This window comes from Colletotrichum jinshuiense, chromosome 7 (assembly GCF_051148585.1).
Source record: "Colletotrichum jinshuiense chromosome 7, complete sequence".
In the NCBI taxonomy this organism is placed as follows: Eukaryota; Fungi; Ascomycota; class Sordariomycetes; order Glomerellales; family Glomerellaceae; genus Colletotrichum; species Colletotrichum jinshuiense.
Window position 1 is genome coordinate 317,165 of NC_139314.1, and position 21,332 is coordinate 338,496.

Genomic DNA, 21,332 nt, shown 5'->3' on the forward strand with positions numbered 1-21,332 from the left:
TGTCCGCATGGCGTGCATCTTGATTTTTTCCGTTTCCAAGTTGCGTTGCTGCAGTGGGGCTGTATTCTTATCTTTTGGTGTGTCTAGAGACCGGGCCACAAAAAAGGCCATGCCGATGGAGTTGGAAGTAAATCTTGGTAGAGAATGAACAACCGTTAATTTGCCTTTTCTACCTACTGCTGCAAGACCACACAGAATTCCGATCATACATAAGTGGTAGTTCCTCTTTTTACCAGCATCCAATGAGGCATGATGCGCTCGCTCAGTGGCTACAGCCTGGACAAGAGTGACCTCATTTTGTGCCGCTTTGTTCAGCGGCTCCCGAAGACGTCTGATAGTATGAGTAGATTGTGGCCTTTCCAGACTGGAGCTCTCAGGCCAGATCTCCAAGCAGACGCTACTTATGTCGCAAGAAGCGATGCCTATACCAAGTCTTCATACCGTGTGGAGATAAGTTGAATGAAAACTCAACGCGACTGAAGGGTATGCGCAATGATGATGAGGGCTGCGGCCGGATTGGTCGTCGGTAGCTGACGATATTGGAGTTGCAGGCACAGTGAGCGTGGCAACACGTCACTTTCAACGCAAAACGGTATGAGCAGTTCCCAGCACTGTATTACCGAAAATCCGACATTTGACAGGGAGGCGATGCTGTTGCAACGCATGAGGCGTTGGACGCCGCCAAGTCTTGGCCCAACAGAACTCGGTGCCTCGCAATTCGGAATCGTTGTTGCCCTTTTGCATAAAATAAACGTTCCCCATGTCGGCACAGGCAGGGATTCTACTTTGAGCCACCCACCTTGTCCCCAACGCTTCGGATTGACGTTGTATTTGAAGCAACTAGGTCAAGGGTTTGCTGAGCTGTTCCATGTCTGCAGCTGCCCCGCTCCCCCACTCGTTCGTCGATGATCAGGTCGGACTACCGAAAAGGGTTGCAGATTAGTACTTCTGAGTATGTAGTTCTAGGCATTTGGCTCTCCATGTGTGAATGGTCCCTGTTGGAATATGGAATACGTAGCAACGATCACATCCATCCGGAACCAGGCAGTTCATAAGACGGAGCCAGTAGTGTGGATGCTCCTTATGACGCAGCAACCCAGTGGGAGCACCTAAAATGTTTTAAACTGGTTGCTTATAACGAGGCTCCTGAGCCGTGGTCCGCCGTTTCTAGGCTATCTCAAGATTCGAGAAGTCAAGCAACCGTAGGGCGTAGCTTTGTCAAATAACAACGGAATTCAACGACTGAGCATCATCTTCATAAAATGTGGTAGCAAATTCAGTCAAAAAAGCTCTACCTGGAGGCAGAGTGTCGTGATCCCTCTCAATATCGATGCGATCGTTCTCAACGCAGCTGTCTGTAACGACTGCTCAACGATATCGACTTCGGCCCCAACACGGCGCACAACGCATAAATATATCAATATACTAGAGATGCCTGTAGATTAGGATTCTCTTCGAGTAATCTTAATTGGCTGCTTTTGCTGACGTTGAGATTCGAATACATGCATGTTCAAGTTCCTATTTTGTGCTCTGCTCGCTGATCTAGTACCTTGAACTCCGTTATGGACAGGTGGCAGAAATCAACATCCACTTACCTATTGGACTCTCCAATTTTTGCATGTACACTTACCACCAGAACTAATTATGCACTGGTGATACTAAGCAATACGACCAAGTGCCCACTTACCTACCCGTTTCACTGCCCAAACCGGCCTAATAGGGGACGCTTGGATCAATAGATAACCATGACCGTAGTGGACAATATTTTAGGAACTTGACAACGGGTTGGTTTTCTTGTATTGGTGCTGAACGCCCTCAACATACTTGTAGTGTTAAATGTCCCCACGATAGTTCCCTGGCAAGTCCCGACAACTTTAACAGTCAGCCGTTGATTAAGTTTCTTTGGCCTTCAAAGGTTTCCGTCCATAGATGGACCAACTTGATGAGTTAGCAAATATAATACTAAAGGTCGGGGGTTCGCCTCTCACATATTATAATAAGCGTGAATGTTCTTGTTTCCCAAGTCCTGGCGAATCTCCATCGCAAGAATAATAACCTCCTCTTTGGTCCAGCCCAAGGCTCGAGTCAAAGGAGCCATCAAGAATGCCTCAAAATTGGGCGCAAGATTCTCATAGTTCCAGTAACCTAGTTCTTTGTGTTTACGGTCTTTGGGCCAGCTGTTCGTTGGCCACTTGAACCGTTGGACCTGGACATCATCAAATCCGACCTCTTTGAGGACGGCTTCAAGACGGCTAAACTCCTGGAAAGGTGATCCGAATTTGACCATGGCTTCCAGGCATAGACTTCCACATTTTAGAAGGGCGGTATCCTCGGTAAGCGTCCCGTCGTCCGAGACGGGGATAGCGTCGATGTCGTTGAGCTCAAGGTAGCCACCAGGGTTTAAGTTACTTAGTCCTATTAGTATAATATCTGTGCGGGTAGGAGAAGCACAACTCACTCATAGCATCTCTGTATGTATCTCTTCCAGTCGGCGATACTTCCCGTCATCGTTCGGCTATGGATGTAATCGAAGGGTTGCGAAAACGTCCAGGGTTCCTCAATGTCGTCGATTTCAAATCTCACGTTAGGCGGAACACTAAAGAAATACATCAGTACACTGACAGCGTGAAGGGCGCAGTGTAAACTTGGAAAGTTTCATACAATGTGGTTTGAACGGGAGATAAATCAACGCCAATGACCTGTCAAGAAATTAGCTCTTGATCACCGACAAGGGGTACACTACACTCACTTCGGCCTCGGGATGTTCATCCCCAAAGTCGATGGCCCAAGAGCCCGCACCTGTTCCGATATCTAGAACACGTCCGACCTTCGAGTCCGGATCGCTGGGCGGTGCAGTTCCGAGCCTATCGTCGAATGTCCGAATGAAAAGGTTGTGCTGCAAGTCTACGTTCTCTTAGCTTAAAAGAAACCGATATACTGACTAGAGCCTAAGAGGTCATACCGAGGCGTTCGTTTTCCCTATCGTCGTTGGGAGCCAAGTATCCTGAAGCGATTGAGATCAGACCTGTTCCATAAAAGTATTGGTTGGCGACTGCGGTGTACTTACTCCCTTCCTTGTACGAATGATATGTCCGTCCATTTTCCAATCGGTATTCGAGAATTGAACCGGTTACACTCGTAGTAGAAGAGGCAAGACTCGCCTACGAAACATTTGGTTCAGTTTCCGTGCCAAGATCAAACTCTCAACATTTATGAATTCCTAGCACTCACGCCGTCCACCGAGGAGCTATCGTCCGTATCCTAGACACGGAGAAAGGGATTAGCAAACATATAAGCTGCGGTTATTTGGCAGGGGGCTTCCCACATCCGCCGCAAGTTGTTCATTGTTGGCACCTGCAATGTGGCGAGGGGACTGGGTAGCCGCCGTTGGTGCAACACCTGCAGGGTCGGCGTTGTTTTCATCTGCAATGCGGCGAGGGGTTTGAGCATCTGCAGTAGGCGCGTCATCGCCCGCCCTTGCGGGAGCTGCGGCGTTGCTGTCGGACATAATACGGAGGGACGAAAATGTCGCCGTTTGGTATGCTTGTTGGAGGCAGAGGTCAAACGTTTTGCGGAGTAATTACCAACGGGTTGCTTTGGATATAAACATGTGGAATCAAATCATAACTCATTTTTGTTGGTGCGGCGATATAACCCCTTTGGGAGACTCGTCCTTGTTGGTTCTTGTTACCCCTCTTCCCGGTTGGAGACATTATGCATGTTCGCAGCTGTCGATTCGCAGAAATCCCCAGACCAGGAACAATCCCTACGGTAGCGAATAAGTTACTGGGATTGCTGACCAGCATGCGTGCAGGTCACAGGCGAGCGGGCGGCCACGGGGCCTCTTCCGCCGGCCCTTCGATTCCCCATATGGTAGGTGTAGTATTGGCCAATCCCTCTCGGCCTATCCATTTAATTGACTCAATGTACATAGTCTTCCCGATGGTTAGAGCGTTACAATACATGTTTCGTGTTAGGGATGGGAATATAATTCAACATTGTCCGATTACCTACAGTCATAGAAATCCACCCAAGGATGTAAAATAGGGAACTCGCTCGAGGTCAACTCTATAGCCTCCGCCGTATTTATTTCTGAACAAAAAGATAAGTCCAGGACGGGTGCCAAATGGCATGGGTATGCAATTTGCGAAGGAATAATCCTTGCCTTCACATCAGGCCATGGGCCAAAGAATGGGACAATTTGACTGGTCTGGAGTAGACCCATTATAACAGTGGCCAATAGGATTGATAGATCACCTTGGAAAATGCGAACAACCCCTGAGTAAAGCATCCGGCACCAACATCTTTCTGCGCCGTAGGCTTGCTTTATCTACCTAGGTCGTTAAATTACTTGCCAATTTTGAAGTATTCAAGACCTGCTAGTGCTAATTGCACCTGTTTATTTACCCTGCTTGCTCTACTCACCTGAGTCACAACTTGGCCATTGTGAAAGCCGCCGCAAGAAGGAGAGTAGTTGGGTGAGGCAACTTACTAAAATGTTATCGCCATTTGACACGATATTGGTCCGGCCAATATAAGTAGATGTTCAAAGAAACGGCGTACAACATGCATCGATGGAACCAAGTCATTTGGTCTAGAAACATCAGTCTGCGACGAAATGACAGCGCTGCGCCCCAAATATAAACAGCGAATGAGACCGGCGATGAGTCCACCGCGATATTGTGCATCAGTTTCCGCATTGCATTACATATGCCAAAAACCGTCTTGTGCTTCAACCAAACTTCCGATGACCGTTTCTGCCCCACCATGGCGATGGCGCAAGCGAAAAAATCCCAGAGATCCAGCGACATCGTCCATTCTGCATGAGGCGTCGGTGATGGGACAACCTTTTCCATTTACACGACCTCATTTTGTTATCTTAGGCGATCACATGGGCATCAGCACATCCAGAGTACGCTACGTTTGAGCGCGAATGTGAATAAGATGAGGATCGAATGGTAGTGTTTGTTGGGAGCATTGTCAACCAGGAGAAACAACATGGGCTCCATATTTGTACCTCAAGGCCAATATTTCAGGTTCATAATAGGGCGAACTGGATGCCATTTTAAAGTAGGAGATAGAATGATTACTTAAATGCATGTGTTTCTTGAACATATGTCGAGGGAGACAAGGCGGTCGCAGCCTGCTTGTCAAACTTGGTATATTACGGAGAAAATCATAAATACGGCTCGTCATGTAAGTGCGAACCGTTGAATTATCGGCGACAGCAGGAAATGAAGCACGACTGAAATACGGAGGTGAATTCTGTTATGCAAGAGGTTGGCTTAGTCGGGCAAGCATTAAGCATTAATGCATGCTGGCCACACTTGGTCACGTAAGAAGCCTCCAACACGTTCAGTGGATTTTGAGGTTGGTGAGCAAGACAAGGCTGCGTAAGCTGACCAACCCCACCATTGTGTATCACCCCGCTTTGGGGCTGTAAGAACTTCGGCCCAGCGGGGTAAGATTTTCTTTCCCTTATTCTGACGTAAATCTAATGGTCGGAGGCTCGAGTCAAGTTCATAAACCAGTCTTGTTTATTATAGGAATCTGAAATTGCACGACTTATATATATATACTGAAAATGCTGTGCAGTTACTGTCAAAGTGCGTTCGACCGAGAGGCGGAACACGGCCAGAATGGTCGCTGGTACGCAGAGTCAAGATGGACTACATCCTTCGCCGCAATTCTACCCAACAGCGCTACATGCGTTGTTTGCTGCGCTATTGTACGTGGACTGAAGGGATTTGACTTTGACAAGGAAGAAAATCGACCTTTGGACGTAAGAAGCATTGTCTTTAGCCCCGGAACGCATGGCGGGGTTTTCGCTACAATGCCCTACGCGACATTCGAGGTCTTGGATTCATCATCCCAGAAGCACCTCTGTCGTCCCCAAATACTCCTAGAACAAGTAGAAAACCAAGGTACGTACTGCCAAACTATCCCATAGCTGTTTCGAATCAACTAAGTCGAATTTTTCATAGAAAACCTGAGCCTACTCGCAAAGGTAACTAGCACAAGTACCGGCTCACCCGAGACTCAGCGCTTCATCAAATCTTGTCTTCAGGATTGCTTAGACAACCATAAAATTTGCCGTGCATCCAGGGCCCAGGCGACATGGTATCCGACCCGGCTGATCGAAATCGAAGGCTCCAGTGCTCGACTGATCATCACCAATGAAACTCCGCCCAAGGGTCCGTATATATCTCTCAGCCACCGCTGGGGCGGCTCCGACATCATCAAATGCACCATAAAGACGCTCCCCAAGCTTCAAAGGGGAATTTTGCTGTCAGAACTCCCCGCCACCTTCCAAGACGCCCTCAGCGCTACCAGATCCCTCGGAATAGCTTATATTTGGATCGATTCTCTGTGCATTATCCAAGACTCCCGCTCCGACTGGGATATCGAGTCTAGGACGATGCTCAATGTCTACCAGCACGGTATCCTTAACCTTGCCGCTACACGGTCTCGTGACAGTCATTCCGGTCTTTTTGCAGACCGAACGCCGGAGAGTCTGATGTCTGGCCCATTCCCCATATCCAACGGCGCTATCAGCGGCTCCTTTGTCGCAGTCGAGGCCGCACTGGACAAACCGTACTGGACCGTTGCGGTCGATGATGCCCCGCTCAACACCCGTGGATGGGTGTTGCAAGAGCGCCTTCTATCTCCACGCATGGCACACTTTACTTCAGACCAGGTCATCTGGGACTGCCCGGAGCTCACAGCGGCTGAGACGATACCCTCCGGTGCGCAGGCGATGCCTCACATGATCCCGTCAGGTATTGGACCGAAGCGCGGCTCGAGCTTGCTGAAGGTGCCGCAAGAGCAAGATCGGGCCCTCGGTCAATGGGGGACGGTTGTAAAGGCGTACTCTCAGTGCAATTTGACGGTCGCCTCGGACAAGGTGGTTGCTCTTTCCGGCGTGGTGGACTATTTGCGGCCTAAGCTGAAGAATGAATTCTGTGCTGGCCTTTGGAGATCACAAATGGAGATGCAGCTCTGTTGGTTTGCCGAGGAGTCGAGCACTGCAACGCGGAACAACGTTGGCCCCTCATGGTCGTGGATGAGCGTCGATTGCGCTGTCAACACGCCGCTCCATCACGAATACGAAGGCTATGTCGTGAACCTGCTTGCGGAAGTTGTCGATGTCGATGAGACGGTTATGGTTGACGGAGTTGGTCATCTCCGGCTCCGTGGCGTGCTGAACCCTGTAGAACTCGAGGCTGGGCCTCAGCCCCGATTGATTGGTCGCGGAATGGAGCATTTGATCCAGCTGGCGCTGGACACGACCAGTGCTGCCGAAGCTACAGGTAACCTGTTTTTTGTCCCTGTGTTTGACCTCCAAGAGCCAAACACTGCTGGAATGAACCAGCGGTTCTCCGAACTCAAGGGACTTCTCTTGGAGGAGATAGATGGAGAGGCCGGAAAATATTCGCGCCGCGGGCTTGTCTTCGCATCAGCGCAGTCAGACACGAAGACTCAGGAGTTTCCAGAGAGTTACCATGAGTTCCTCCAGGCTAAGGGACAGAACCGGCTCCCGTGCTCGAAAGATGATATAGGAACAGCTCGCCTTGTTACGATTGTATAATCTATTTTATCTTAGAGGCGTCAAATCTATGATAAAATCAAATTTTAGGTGTTATTCGCAGGTCGAAATCAACATTATAGTTAGGCAACTGCATTTTTACACGGCTCGATGTAGCGTTGGTTTGATGGTAACATTCGGACATTACAAGCAAATAACGTAGTAGAATTAGACTTGTGACAGAGCCTTGTTTTAACCCGAAGAGCTTTGTCAATATTTTCCCCTCTTGTCTAAAAATTATCCGAGTTCAGGGCGCTATCCCTTGCCGCAACAATGCGTGCAAGAGCGGCGGCACACCCATTCAACTTTACCTGTTCGGTACGGATATAGGCTGAGGTCATATTCTCTATTTTTGTAATCATCCTAGGGTCATCCATGGCGATAACCTCCAGATTCCTTTTCTCGGGATTTACGACCATCCACTTTGTGATCCCGTCATCCTTGACCATAGAAGGTAAATCATTACCTACACTGAAACGCCAGTATTTGTCGACACCTCTTTCGGGGGCGAATGATTTTATGAGGGACCCGAAAAGTATGTTGACAACTTCAGTGTTACATGCAACTCCAGTCAATCCGTTGATAATTCCAAGTTGTTTGAGAGGATGGAGAATGTCGCCTTGGAGAGAAGGAATTTTTTGCGCAGGTGGGACGCCGGTGCCAAGACTCAAAAAGCAAGCCGCCGTACGATCGGCCCCATATGTGGTGAGAACTTCGTTCCAGAGCCTGAAGATTGTTAATGTACGGTTTCAGTCACGAAATGTCAAAAAGAAATTAATAAGGAATCAATTCTCAAATGGAACGAATGAAAAACTCACCACCCAAGAGGGTTATTGGCTTGTAAACCCCCATCGACGAACTCATCATCCCCAAGTTTCAAAGGCTCGAAGTATAAGGGCGCTGCAGATGTAGCGCGAGCTGCCTCCCAAAGCTTGATTTTTGGGAATTTGGATCTCTCGCGAGGGTTGTCATACGAACGGAATAGTGTTGGCGGTTCGACGTTGCTATTCTTACTGTTTACTGCGGTGACAAACCTACATACGTCAGACAAGGGTTATTCGGCGGCCTGAGAGATACTTACACCTTGCAACTGGGATTTCTTCTCTTCGGGTCTTGAAGGTAAAAATCGTCGGCATCATGAGGCCCTCCAGGCGCCCTATCTTGAATGAGTTTTTTGATGATTTCCTCTAGCTCACTGGCATCCCATTTCTCTCCCCTTACTATAACGTCAAATCCCGTTACAGCTCCAGCCACTACTCTTTTGATTCGCGAGGTAATCATTTTCATCCCTGGCTTCATAAAACCGAATGGGAAGGGAATAATATCGACCAGGTTATCAGCGTGAGTCGCAACCCTATCGACGAAGCGTGAGGGGAATATTATGCCCATTAACTCATTATACTCCTTGATACACTGATCTACTATCATCTCAAGGCGTCCAAGCATGATTGCAATCAAGCTTAACTGTTAGAATTTACATTGTAAATCGCAACGTGATGGATCTCACATACCCGCCAGTGCTAGTGCCTCCGATCATATCGAAAACCTCGCAAGGCTTGATATTCTGGTCTGGGAAGGCCTTATTCATGACCTCTCTAAGGATTATTAGTGTTTCCAGGCCACGGACACCGCCGCCATCTTGCACAATCATTATTAGCACTACTGAACTTGTCTCCCATACATGTGAAGACAGAGTAATTAAACAAGAATAGATAACTTACCTAATGCAAGAACACGAAGTGGACGATCATCCGAGTTGCCACCCTTAACCACACCAGCATGGTATACAGTATCCGGAACAGAAGGAAGGGTTTTCTCAGCGTTGGGGAAAAGAAACTTGTTGATATCGTTTATAGCATCTTGTGCGACCTTGACACCAGAAATGGTTTGGCCCAGCTGAATGTTTGGTTGCTCCTCTAAACATAACGATCAGTCACTATCAACTCAATCATGGGTTTTGGTGTTACCTTGCTTTCCCAGTTCAACCACGAGATATGCTGTCTGAGCGTAGAGAGACCATCCAGCGAAACGTGCACATAGCCGAACGGCAATCACGTTTCCGGCCTGCAGAATTAGTTTACGTCACGTTGTCATCGAAACGATACCCTTACCTGGAGGAGCCCAAATATTTCATGCTTTTTATCAAATTTATGGCCATCATTCTACTCAGAAGATAATTTGGGTCAGCCTGGTTCTTATCAATGGCTTGTTCTAGAATGAATAAATGCGGTTGAGACTGGAGGCAACGCACCCATTCCGAGTTACTGTGATAGTCGTTTTCGTGGCTCTTCCACGTGAGCTCAATGTCATTCTGAGTTCGAGGAGTCTCCGAATCCTCGTTCTCCATGATTGATATCTCAAACCAGGTCCACAGACCGGCTAAAGGGTTATCGCAGTCTCCCTGGCCATGAGATTCGGTGATAAGTTGAATACCCTTCATCCTGTCAATGCTTGGCTGGTCAAGCGGCTGTAGAGATCAAAACATTTCAGCATTTCGCAATAGCGGTCACAATTCGCAACGATGCTTACTCTTGTCTTAAACCAGACATCGTACTTAATTTTTGGCGAGTCAGCATGTAAACTTTTCGCGCGGGGTGCAGAAATCGCATATTGTCCGTTCGATGCGCCGGCGGCATCGTCGGGCAAATGAGGTAATTTTTCAAGCCTTTCAATGCTATACATATTATAATGTAATGTACGCCGTGGTATAGTTTGATCGATGAGATGCAAAAATAAGAGATGCTCGGGAAGAAGGACTTTTGAGCATATATATGTGTGGGAGTGTGTGTGTGTGTGTGTGTGTGTGTTTATACGAGCTTAGCATAGTTTCACAGAGAGTTAAATCTAGGCGCCTATTCAGATTGAGGCTGGCGTCGTCCAACCTGAGCCAAGGGTCTGGTGGCTGGTTGAAAGTTCGACCGCAAAAAGGTACGGCTACTGGAATGAGATCTTTGATTCGTCCATGGTAGAAATACCTATCCACCGAAGAGACCATGGGTTGTTCATACACACCTTAAGCTCCACATCATACGATGAAAGAAAGACGCCAGACATATGTTTCATACCGATGCTGAGGATTGGCTCCTCAGAGACTGGAATCCGGAGCAAACCATGTGAAGATAGCAGTGCTAGGAAGATGTCTTAAACGTCAAAGGAGAGGGGAAATGTTTCTAAACTCTCTGAAGAAACCCAGTTGTTGTTTGCAGAAATTTGCGGCCCGAGCGGATGTAGCCGACAGGTTGCGACTGGAGATTGGGTTTGAAATGACAAAGATTCCCCGTTTTCAGCCCGAGTCTCAGTGGGATTAACTATGATGTGCAGGACCACCGTTTGTATGGTCTGTACTCGAAGACAACAACCCTTTTGGGGTACGGAGCTGAGCAGAAGTCTTGAGACACCATTCCCCAGCTTGAACGCCCCCGCGCCACAATTGAAATCAACAGCAGCCTATAACAACCATGAGATTCATACCAGTATTCGAAACCATCATCAGAACCAAAAGCTTTAGAACACGGCGAGTCTCAAGAGCGGTGGCTGCTGGTGATATGAATGGATACGCCGCGGCGAAACCCTTCACGATTGCAGTGCCTATGCAGAAACATCTCGGAATGACTGATGCTAAACCGGTGGAGAAGGAGAACATACCTCCCGCCACATCGAGTTTCCCAAAAAGAAGTCGGGAACGGAAGAGGGCAGCGACGCCATGGATGTCTGCTGGGGAATCTACGCCCGCAAGAACATCAGAATGATGCGAATCTTGTGCTACAACTCGGCCTGCTGCTGATGGTGGTATTTTCTTCGTTAGGCTCTTGCATCACGGCCCGGATACCGTTCAAGGTGCAGCATTCCCCCTTTCGATACTAATTTCAATGCTGTCGGTGTTTTTGGGGGTGTTTCAGTGTTTCAGGAGTGTGTTCTTTGGCAGGTCGCAATTACATGTATGATCCAGGTTTAGGTGTCAATGACGATTGCTGTATAGCTCAGCTCGGGAGTGGAAATAAAATAAAGACAAGAATGAGATGTAACCGTACCAAGCCAATCTCACATCTTCTCAAGCAGACGCTCTAGAGTATCAGTGCTACACTTCAATACAAGGCTCAGATGTGTTTCATCCTCATTAACATAGAAATCAGGAGGAGAGCTGAGATGTGAGACAATCGCCTCGCCCATCCGGAAAGGTACGTTCGTGTCCTTCTTACTATACCACAGCTGAACTGGTATAGAGGAGCGGATATCTTCCAGTCGAAATCCCCAATCGGTCGTCAAAACCCGCCCATCTTCCATATGCCCGTCCACTCCCTGTTTATAATGCTCCCGATAGAGATCAAGCATCGTGGTGAGAGATTCAGGATCTTTCAGGGTGTCCAGATCCGGGCTAATCCACCTATTTGACTTCCTGGACAATTGGCTGCGCACCAACTCAACTAGCTTCTCATTTGACATGCTCTTCAGTGCAGCCACCACTCGATTCTGTAACCAACGAATTACAAATGGGAAATACAACAGCCCTTTGAAGGTAAACCAGTTGCCCCAGTTCATGCCCTTGGTACCGACATCAATCGGGCCCATTCCGCCAACGATGGAGACGCTCTTCAAATTTTCTTCTGGTAGTGAGTAGGCACATGCCAGTGCATACGGGCCACCGCCCGACACGCCAATGATGCCGTAAGATTGGAGATTCAGATGCTGTGCAAGTTCGCGTATGTCGTTCGCATGGTCGAGCAGTGTGCGGCCTGGCTGAGGAGAGCTGTTGCCGATGCCAGGTCTATCAACGGCGATGATCCTGGCCTCCAGCTTCTTGCCTGGCGCGTCGAAGAATACGCCACCAGAAAGTCGACAACCAGGGTAGCCGTGCAAGTAGAACACGGCCGGGCCGCTTTTTGTACCGTAATATGCGACGCCGAGCTTTCGACCGTCGGATAGGACGAATTCCTCGGAACTTGATTCGTTCACATAGGATGCATTCTGCTGCGCGAGCAGAGGCTGTTGGTCAGGGTCGGTATCTGACGTCGTCGCTGACCACACTATCGTGGCAGCTCCATGCCGAGCAAAGTAGTCAAAGACCTGCAGGCACATGTGCATACATCGCAGCTCGACACCTTTCAGCATTGTCGTTGCACATTCCCGTATTGTTTGCGCCATGAGTATGTTATTGCCAATTCAACGAGGGGAGACAGACGACGATGCTTCTGCTGAAGGAAAAGAGGAGCGGTTGGTAGACTGGGCAGTTCACATAATGGTGCCATATTCCATGCTGGTGAGCGGGGTTGGCCGTTGCAGGTCGAAAGTGTGGGTGGTATGTGGCACATGGACCAATTACTAGGAAGGATGGCACAAGTATCCAAACAAATGGCTGTACCAAGGTTCTTCCGTACTGAAGTTATTGATCTGACACGCACCTCAGGACCAGGCAGACGGCGCTTAAAGTAGCTAGATCAGTATTGCCTTTCCACCGCAAATAGCCGCTCCATGTTCATTTGCTGGTATTAGCCGCACCTGCCACGAACTACATAGTACATACAAAAACCATCTCACCAATAGATCTCCTGATACTATCTGTTTCGTGCTTAGGTAAGTAAGTACACACTGAATAATCACGATGTTGGTTTGGCGATATGAGAAGCAAAAAGCAAAACATACAACACCAGGTATTCGCTGGTCGTCACCGACCCAACTACTAATCCGGCCCTCACTGGCTTATCTATGGGAGAGCGGACGGGATCCCGAGTTCTCCAGTGGGTATGGTCGTATGTGCTAGCTTTTAGCATGGAAGCCGTATATATACTCTATTTTTGGCGCTTCTTTGGGACGAGTCGCACTGCGTCAGTTTGGCGTCGGGGAGGAATAAATTCTAAAACCTGAAATGAATGTAGACATTCAAACATACCACCGAGGTCTCACACATTCTCTCTCTTTGATCTTGTCAAAAAGTAAAGCCAGTCTAGAATAGCGGACGTATCTGGTTGTCTTATCAAGATATACAGGTAAGGGAAATAAATCTCGCAAAATTGTGTTTTTGTGACCGACCAACAGTTTCTTTGCTTGCGGTCCATAGGCCTGAGAACACAATAGTTCCGAAATCCGTTGTCATCTTTACCCATTTGTCAATGATGCAAAGTCAAATGTGGGGGGCCATGTTTGTAGATTGCACCGCAGGACTAACTAAGGAGAGCATTCTCATAAGGCTATGTATACAAAATGAATGGCTGTGACCCCCAACCACAACAGCAAGTGTATAAACATATCTCTTTCTCGTGCGGATGATGGAGCATCATATCTGGCGATGGACTTTCGATTCGATATTGCCTCCCTCCCGTCCTAGTCAGTGGAGCCACAGAGCTCTTCGAGGAACCCAGCCGGGCGCGTCGTAAACCTATGCCTGGTTCTCGGACTCGTCCCGACGGTTCTTAAATTCAAAGTTGGCAAAATCCAGTTCGGCATCCCATGGGGAGCGGCTCACCTTATTCTTCTCAGCCTCAGCATCCCTCTTCTCGGCGTCTCTCTTGAAGCTGAAGTACGCGAAGTCGGTGTCAATGTCATCGCGGGGGGCAACCTCGGCAGGGTTAGCCTCGGCCTCCCTCCTCTCCGCCTTCTCAGGCTCGGCAGCGTTGGCCTCTGCTTCTCTCTTCTCGGCATCTCTCTTGAAGCTGAAGTACGCGAAGTCGGTGTCAATGTCATCGCGGGCAGCAAGCTTGGCAGCTTCAGCCTCAGCCTCTCTCTTCTCAGCATCTCTCTTGAAGCTGAAGTACGCAAAGTCGGTATCGATATCATCACGAGCAGCTAGCTTAGCAGCGTTGGCCTCTGCCTCTCTCTTCTCGGCGTCTCTCTTGAAGCTGAAGTACGCGAAGTCGGTATCAATATCGTCGCGGGCAGCAAGCTTGGCAGCTTTGGCTTCGGCCTCTCTCTTCTCAGCATCTCTCTTGAAGCTGAAGTAGGCAAAGTCGGTATCAATGTCATCACGAGCAGCGAGCTTAGCAGCATTGGCCTTAGCTGCCCTCTTCGCCTCAACCTCTCTCTTGAAGCTGAAGTATGCGAAGTCGGTGTCAATGTCGTCGCGGGCAGCAAGCTTGGCAGCTTTAGCCTCGGCCTCTCTCTTCTCAGCATCTCTCTTGAAGCTGAAATACGCAAAGTCGGTATCGATATCATCACGAGCGGCAAGCTCAGCAGCTCGCTTCTCAGCGTCTCTCTTAAAGCTGAAGTATGCGAAGTCCGTGTCAATGTCATCACGGGGCGCAACCTCGGCAGTGTCTAATTTTCTTTTAGCTCCAAAATTCATGAAACCGTAAGACCTGGCAGGCAGGCTACTTCAGCCATCGTATTCACATACCGGTTCGGGCACTCAGCGGCATGGCTGCGGCCTGCGCCATGAGGAAGGCAAGGACTAAAGTCTTTGTGGACGACATGTTTAAGAACAAAGATTCACGACAGATTGATATCGAAGCGTTTAGATGAAGTATAGAACCAGTGGGAACAGCTCTGCAATGAAGAAACAAAATGAATAAGGCAACATGTCGAGGATTTATAACCAGTCCCAGCACTATTCAAGAGCAATACGATCGGGGTTTGGTGGATTCTGTCTCGGCCAAGCTACCAGGTGCCGTTGACTGCCGAGATGCTGCTAGAGGTTCCGAACCTCGAAAGGTAGACTCATCTGGTGTGCATGGAGATGCGGATACTCCCTTTGGCGGGGCCCCCATGCCTTAGTTTGATGCATGCTTTCTCCGCTGACCGGGCACTTTTGTCGTCACGGTCATAGTCAACAAGCCGGAAGTCCGTTAGAAGATCATTTCTTTTCTTGGAGCATGAAGCTAACCTTACGTAGATACTCCCAGCTGAACTAAACCACTGGGTGCTGTAGCCCACATCACGATGCTCATGTAACTCATTGGTTTCAAGACATTTTTATCCAAAACTGAGATACGGCATTTCGCCCGTACTTCAACCGGAAGTTATTTATATTGGTTCCTACGTTGCTCCAATGAGTTTGTTTCTCCCTGCCTTCGTCACTGGACCTATACTTACCCTTGATTACCCCTCAACATCCAATATTTACCCACATTCAGACCACCCTCTCTTCCGGGTCACCCAAAATGCCTCACCGATAATTCCACGCCCATCACGACGATTTAATGTATTTAAACTTTTAATCTAATTCAGTTTACAAGATAAGTATGAATTCGGCTTCATTAAGATGCTGGTAATAGGTAGGAATGGTCCTTGGGAGGCGTTGGCGTCAGCTTTGTAGGCTTGTTGCCCCAACTATCCCTCATATCTAGGTGTAATAGTTCGCAAAGTTCTTAAAGACAGCGAGTATACATGGAAAGTTTGTTCTTACAAACAAATCACTGTTATGAATGCCTTCGAGAATTTCCAGATTGAACCTATGTTTCTCAGATGTGATAAAAGAATATACGATCGCGACGTCCGTCAAGATAGTACAGACTACCATGTAGCAACCATTCATAAAAAGTGAGACTAGACGGCGGTCAACAGTGAAGCAGTGAGCATCAGTCTACAGTAACATTCACGATCAAGCATTTATCGCGCAATATCATGTCGTAGGCGCTCCGATACTAAAATAGGTCGTGACCCCACAATTTGGTATCGTAGGTGTTATGAAGCAACTGACTCATGGTGTGTACAGTACGCTGATCAACGCCAGAGAGTTTATTGGCTTAAATTGAACGCCCGGACGTAGTCTCATGTTGCCATAGGTGGGATGCCGAGACAGAGTCTCATGTCGTCACGACCAGGGGGAGCTGTCCGGACCGGACATGCGACGGCATATGGAGCAAACTCTATGTTGTTGTCCCGCTCGACCCACACAACGACTCGAGTGATGGTAAATTGCAGGCATCCGGGATTCCCGCAAAACTCGGTCTAACTAGAGTGAGAAGAGCAAGGTAGCCACGACAATTGGGCGATGTCTTGTTTTTGGCAATAGTTGGCTATGCTGTTGGACCGCTTCGCCCAGCTCCATGCCTATAAGCCTCTACATCTCATGCCAAACCCTCGCAACAGTTCGCGCATTGTACCTTTACAATTTCATTTATGGTCATTCAGATTTTGCAAGCTTGTAATTACTAGGAATGGGTCGTCAGTCAAGCAGCGACGAAACGGGCGATTACGATGACTCGTCTGAGTACATCAGCTTTCTCAGCCAGCGTCGCCTCCCCCGAGAGCCTTCGAAGGCATCCCGCCTTCACAAATGGCTACGGGTGCTCTTTTTCGTCAGCACGACAATCATTAATATAGCTGCCGTCATAGTGCTGGCTGGCGTCTATATGCAAAGGTCCAACGTGGCAGAGGAAGCTAGCCATGTCGTTCCTTCATGTAAGAAATCATTGAGCTTGTTGAAGCATATCTCAGGTGATTTGGTTGTCGCTTTGAGAGCTAATACCGTTTAATTCATAGTCTCAAAGGAGTTTTTGAAATTTGAGTCGGAGCTTGAAACCTACACCCTTAATTACACATCGAAGGATGAGAGCGCAATAGTTCGACAGCGCTGGCAAGACCTATTGCCGAGTGCGTTTCTTTTAATTACATCCCCAACTGAAAGGCTCACATTTGCTAATATTTTCTACAGAGGGCGGAGGTGACGTACATATTCCAAATCATGAGAAATATGAGCATCTCAGCGAACCCTGGATTGATCCCAAGGGCAAGACGTTGTGGAAGGTTGCCTGGGCCCACCAGCTACATTGCTTGTACCTTATCATGAACGATTTTGATCGCGCCATCCGTTATGGACCGACCGGAAAGGAAAACCAAGTCGAAGATGGTCACTTTCAGGTCCACACAAACCACTGCTTTGACTACCTACGACAGAGCATACTGTGCACGGCAGATATGACATTAGAAGGGAAGGTTATGGGAAGAGATGCAGGGCCGGGTACGGATGGCTGGGGCCATCTTCATACCTGCCGGAACCATCGGGAGGTGATCCAATGGACAGAGGACAGAAGAGTCAAGGACAAAAGATTCATCATCGAGCCAGGCTCCCCATTGTAGGCCGGGCTGTAGTTTTCGTGTATGAAAGCGTTCAGAGTCAGTAACTTGTACGGGGAAAATAGCATCATGTACCTTACCCCTGGGAGTAGTTGTGAAACAGTTAAGGCCATATCATTTACCTAGCGCTTGCGAAGCACATTCACTGTATCAGTTGTAACAACATAGATAAAAGACACAAGTCCCACCGTAATCCCAACTATATTTAATTTGGGTTACGTTGTGCGTAAAAAGATTATCTGATTACTATACAGATAGTTAGTATCGGTAGTACGGAGTACACTATTCCTTGATTAGTTATCCATTTGTACCCCTGTATTCGCTGCCCGTGGAGTAATTTTCGGAATGAGAAAAATAGCTATCAATACGATTAACAGAAAAGCATTGAGCTGTGGGGTTGGAAGATAAAGTTTCGTTGCTATAGAAATTTGAGGCTGTTCACTGTTGCCAAGTCCGCGGCGGCTTTCTGAACCGCTGTTGACGTCATATTTCAGGTTGCTATCGAGCGATTAAGGTTATAGTCACTGTGACATTCCCGCCACATCCCGGGCCTGATTGACTCAAGATGCCCGGCTGGAGGAAAGGCAGCATCGGCGCCGAAAACATGTAGCGCCGATTGCCATGAGCATAATATATTGGCGGCGCACGATAGCCCCCCACGCCCCCGCCGGAGCCATTCCCATACACCAACACGACAACTCCGCACGCTCCCCATACTTGCTGGGATCTAGGATGTACTGAACATAAAAGTCAAGTATCCACATAACCCTTCACTAGTGTGGGATTCCGTTATGGGGCTGGGGGGTGGTTTAAGACACGAGGCTGACGAACTGTAAATGAGGAAAGTCTATATTCTGCAACTGAACATCACTTTCCGCATCTAGTATACCCACGTGCCGCTTGAACCGGCGGGCTTTGTCGAATGAACTTGATAGCTGACTGCGTATTCATTCGTATTGCAAATACTTTCAGCGCATCTTTGCGTGATCTCGATCTATCGGTAGCCTTTCTGTGCTATACGGCCTCTGGATCCCTTCCAGGTTGAAGCCCGACTTGCTACGGACCAGTCTACCTTTCAACCACATCAAAGAATTCTACAGACTAGAATAGTCCCGTTTCGGACTGTGGCCTGGAAGTTCGACCATGTCTGCAAGTCGCCTAGATTCTAAAGAAGAGGACTACGACGATGTCTCTTTTCACGATGAGGATCAGGCAATGCTCCCACGCTCAACCAATAAGCACACACCAACGAGGACTGCACAACGCGCGCTGATGAAATACTTGTTTGTCTCCTGCAACATCTTCTTATTTATGTTCTCGATTGGCCTCATTATCGTCGCCGACCAGAAAAAGTGCATCACAGTGGAGCGTAACGGCCTTCTCAAGGCCATGAATGCATACTGTAAGTAGGGGAAACAAATCCACTTCCAAACTGCGTTTTTGTGCCATATGCTAAATACTCAGCGCCACTTCTGGACGCCGTTGACATTCCACTGTCCACCGCCGTGGTTAATGTCTCTGCTTCGGAGGTATTGGGCTCAGTGTATACTGGGCTCCCAAGCGACGACTTGGACGCGGAATGGGACTTGCTTGGAAATCTGGACCCCGTGGCCATTACTGCTGACGAGGTCGTTTCCCTTGGGAAAAGCACTTCTACCGCAGCTCGCTGGCCCGAGTCCTTTGGGTTTGGGACGGACGCCTACATTGCGGCCCCGAACGCATTGCACCACCTTCACTGCCTTGACTGGATCCGCCGTGATCTCGACTTTGAACATTACTACGGGGACCGTTTTCCCGATGGCAAGCGCTCTAAAGTCCACCGCTTCCACACGGAACACTGCCTGTATGCTATAATGAAGCAGTTGACGTGTCATCCGAGCACAGAGATGTTTGTGTTTGAGTGGGTTGAGGGGAATCTGGCGCCGTATCCCGATTTCAATGTACAGGAGACTTGCGTCAATTTCGATGCGATTTTGGATTGGCACAACAGCTCATCTAGACCGCGGAAGGAGATGCTAGCTCTCAGGGTGCCAGAGGGAAACCCAAAGCTCCCATTGCCAGAAGATATAAAGAACATGATAAGATTGACAACGGATGCTTGAAAAAAAATAAAGCATGACATTTAATCGACGTTGCTCATCGATTCAAACTGTATATATTGTATTTTGCCTTGAAATACTCACTGAATTCGTTCTTATCTGCCAGTATCTTGCTTGAGACATGAGAGTACAGTGTGTCTGGTTGGCTCAGATGAGTTCAGACCATTTGTTTGGTGTACCATTGCTCCAGGGGACAAGCAATGGGCAGGGGAATCCAGTCTGAAGTATTGAACCAAATTCTAACGGGGAACATATCAAGGTGTTAAACAATCATTCTGTAATTTATTCCATAATCATATAAAGATATAGAGCTCTAGATCTTATATTGACCCATGGTTGAATTATGTAGCCCGGTCATCGCCTTAAAAGATTTGAGAATTGCTTATTTCCGTCGATTTCTCCTATATATGCACTCTCTATTTCTGGTGAGAGTGAATCCCCTCGTATACAACATTCTTGTCGGCATTGCAGTAAGGGGGCTTGACATAGTCTGAAGTGGCGTGCCATGCTGGTTGTAGCTTAATAGACGCGGTTGTTGGCCTCACGTCAGACCAGGAGTAGTCGCACGTGGGGAACTTGAGGAAAATATGACTGTTGTAGAACATTGGGTCCATATCAAAACGGCTCATCATTCTGGAACAGTGCTCGTAGTGTGGCCAGTTGGAAGTCCAATTGTCCATTGGCCAATAAAACATGACCGAGCGCATATACCTATTAAGATTGTCAGATATGATTGTGCTTAGCGCGCATTGGAAAATCAAGCTTACTTTTTCATGATAACGTCGCAGTGCGCCATGTGCTGATACCAGGGTAGCCAAGCATCTTGTACGTTGCCGGCACGGCACTCAGCCATGAAGTGTTCGTCCGTGTCGGCGCTGTTGTTTGCAGACCGCGACCAGACCCAGTCGGTGTGTGAGTCCCAATCATCTCCGAGCTCATCATCGTAGCATTGTGGCGGCACCCACGCAAAGTTGTGCACCTCGAACCGACACCCAAGCTTGCGAGCCTCGTCAGGAGAGTTGCCGCATTGCGTGATTGGGATCGCAATCTTTGGTGGCAGAGAAGAGCCGCCGTGTGAGGTAGTAAGCAACCTCAAAGAGATGAGGCCAGGAAGAGATGCGAGAGCGATTACACCGAGAACGAGGGCGCACTTGAGGAGCAACTGACGAAGACGGCGCGATTTGGTCCCAGGCTGATAGATGGGGCCGCGGTCTTCGCTGTCAGAGTACGCCTCGCCGCTCTCTGAAGCTGTATCAATTTTCTCGTAGGCAGACCGCTGAGGGAACACCATGGTTCTTTGTGTCTTGGGTTTTAGTTTGGAGAATCTGCGTGGATGTGAGCAAAAGCTGAAATCAGTGCGACCGGAACAGGTCGCTATGATTTTTAGCTAGCCACGCATCAAATAGACTTCATATCATCTCCGATCCCGTCAGACCGCTAGAAGGGTGGCACCCATACGGCATTGTAAATCACGCTTGCTTCGTTACCTGCCCATTAGTCCACGCACAGGCCAGTGATAAGCATGGCAGGGAGCCCCAGATTACAGGAACCAGGGTTCGGGGTAGGTGTCCGGATGTCCGTGCAACTAGTGTAAGTTTCTTGTGATCTTAAGCTTTCAGATGCCCGCCGGTAATATGGAT

The 21,332-nt window shown here is 48.4% G+C and overlaps 6 protein-coding genes across 6 annotated transcripts; 2 read left to right on the plus strand and 4 right to left on the minus strand.

Annotated features, from left to right (window-relative positions):
- Positions 1-1,892: 1,892 nt before the first annotated feature.
- Positions 1,893-3,508, minus strand: EsH8_VII_000089 (class I SAM-dependent methyltransferase; the record flags this gene model as incomplete). The annotated part of the gene is made up of 9 exons (XM_083270222.1): positions 1,893-1,938; positions 1,989-2,408; positions 2,459-2,596; positions 2,662-2,699; positions 2,750-2,904; positions 2,963-3,004; positions 3,068-3,161; positions 3,232-3,261; positions 3,326-3,508. The coding sequence occupies 9 exons, from the start codon at positions 3,506-3,508 to the stop codon at positions 1,893-1,895; spliced, it is 1,146 nt and encodes a 381-aa protein (XP_083127779.1).
- A 2,156-nt stretch (positions 3,509-5,664) lies between these two features.
- EsH8_VII_000090 (HET domain-containing protein) lies at positions 5,665-7,588 on the plus strand (the record flags this gene model as incomplete). The annotated part of the gene is made up of 2 exons (XM_083270223.1): positions 5,665-5,728; positions 6,150-7,588. 2 exons carry the CDS (start codon positions 5,665-5,667, stop codon positions 7,586-7,588), a joined length of 1,503 nt encoding a protein of 500 aa, XP_083127780.1.
- Positions 7,589-11,626: 4,038 nt separating this feature from the next.
- On the minus strand, positions 11,627-12,727 carry EsH8_VII_000091 (alpha/beta hydrolase; the record flags this gene model as incomplete). Its single annotated transcript, XM_083270224.1, has 1 exon — positions 11,627-12,727. One exon carries the CDS (start codon positions 12,725-12,727, stop codon positions 11,627-11,629), a length of 1,101 nt encoding a protein of 366 aa, XP_083127781.1.
- Positions 12,728-13,958: 1,231 nt separating this feature from the next.
- EsH8_VII_000092 (uncharacterized protein) lies at positions 13,959-14,988 on the minus strand (the record flags this gene model as incomplete). The annotated part of the gene is made up of 2 exons (XM_083270225.1): positions 13,959-14,833; positions 14,913-14,988. 2 exons carry the CDS (start codon positions 14,986-14,988, stop codon positions 13,959-13,961), a joined length of 951 nt encoding a protein of 316 aa, XP_083127782.1.
- Positions 14,989-18,736: 3,748 nt separating this feature from the next.
- EsH8_VII_000093 (oxidase ustYa family protein) lies at positions 18,737-19,695 on the plus strand (the record flags this gene model as incomplete). Its single annotated transcript, XM_083270226.1, has 2 exons — positions 18,737-18,995; positions 19,058-19,695. The coding sequence occupies 2 exons, from the start codon at positions 18,737-18,739 to the stop codon at positions 19,693-19,695; spliced, it is 897 nt and encodes a 298-aa protein (XP_083127783.1).
- Positions 19,696-20,108: 413 nt separating this feature from the next.
- On the minus strand, positions 20,109-20,983 carry EsH8_VII_000094 (uncharacterized protein; the record flags this gene model as incomplete). The annotated part of the gene is made up of 2 exons (XM_083270227.1): positions 20,109-20,403; positions 20,460-20,983. 2 exons carry the CDS (start codon positions 20,981-20,983, stop codon positions 20,109-20,111), a joined length of 819 nt encoding a protein of 272 aa, XP_083127784.1.
- Between the last annotated feature and the right edge of the window lie 349 nt (positions 20,984-21,332).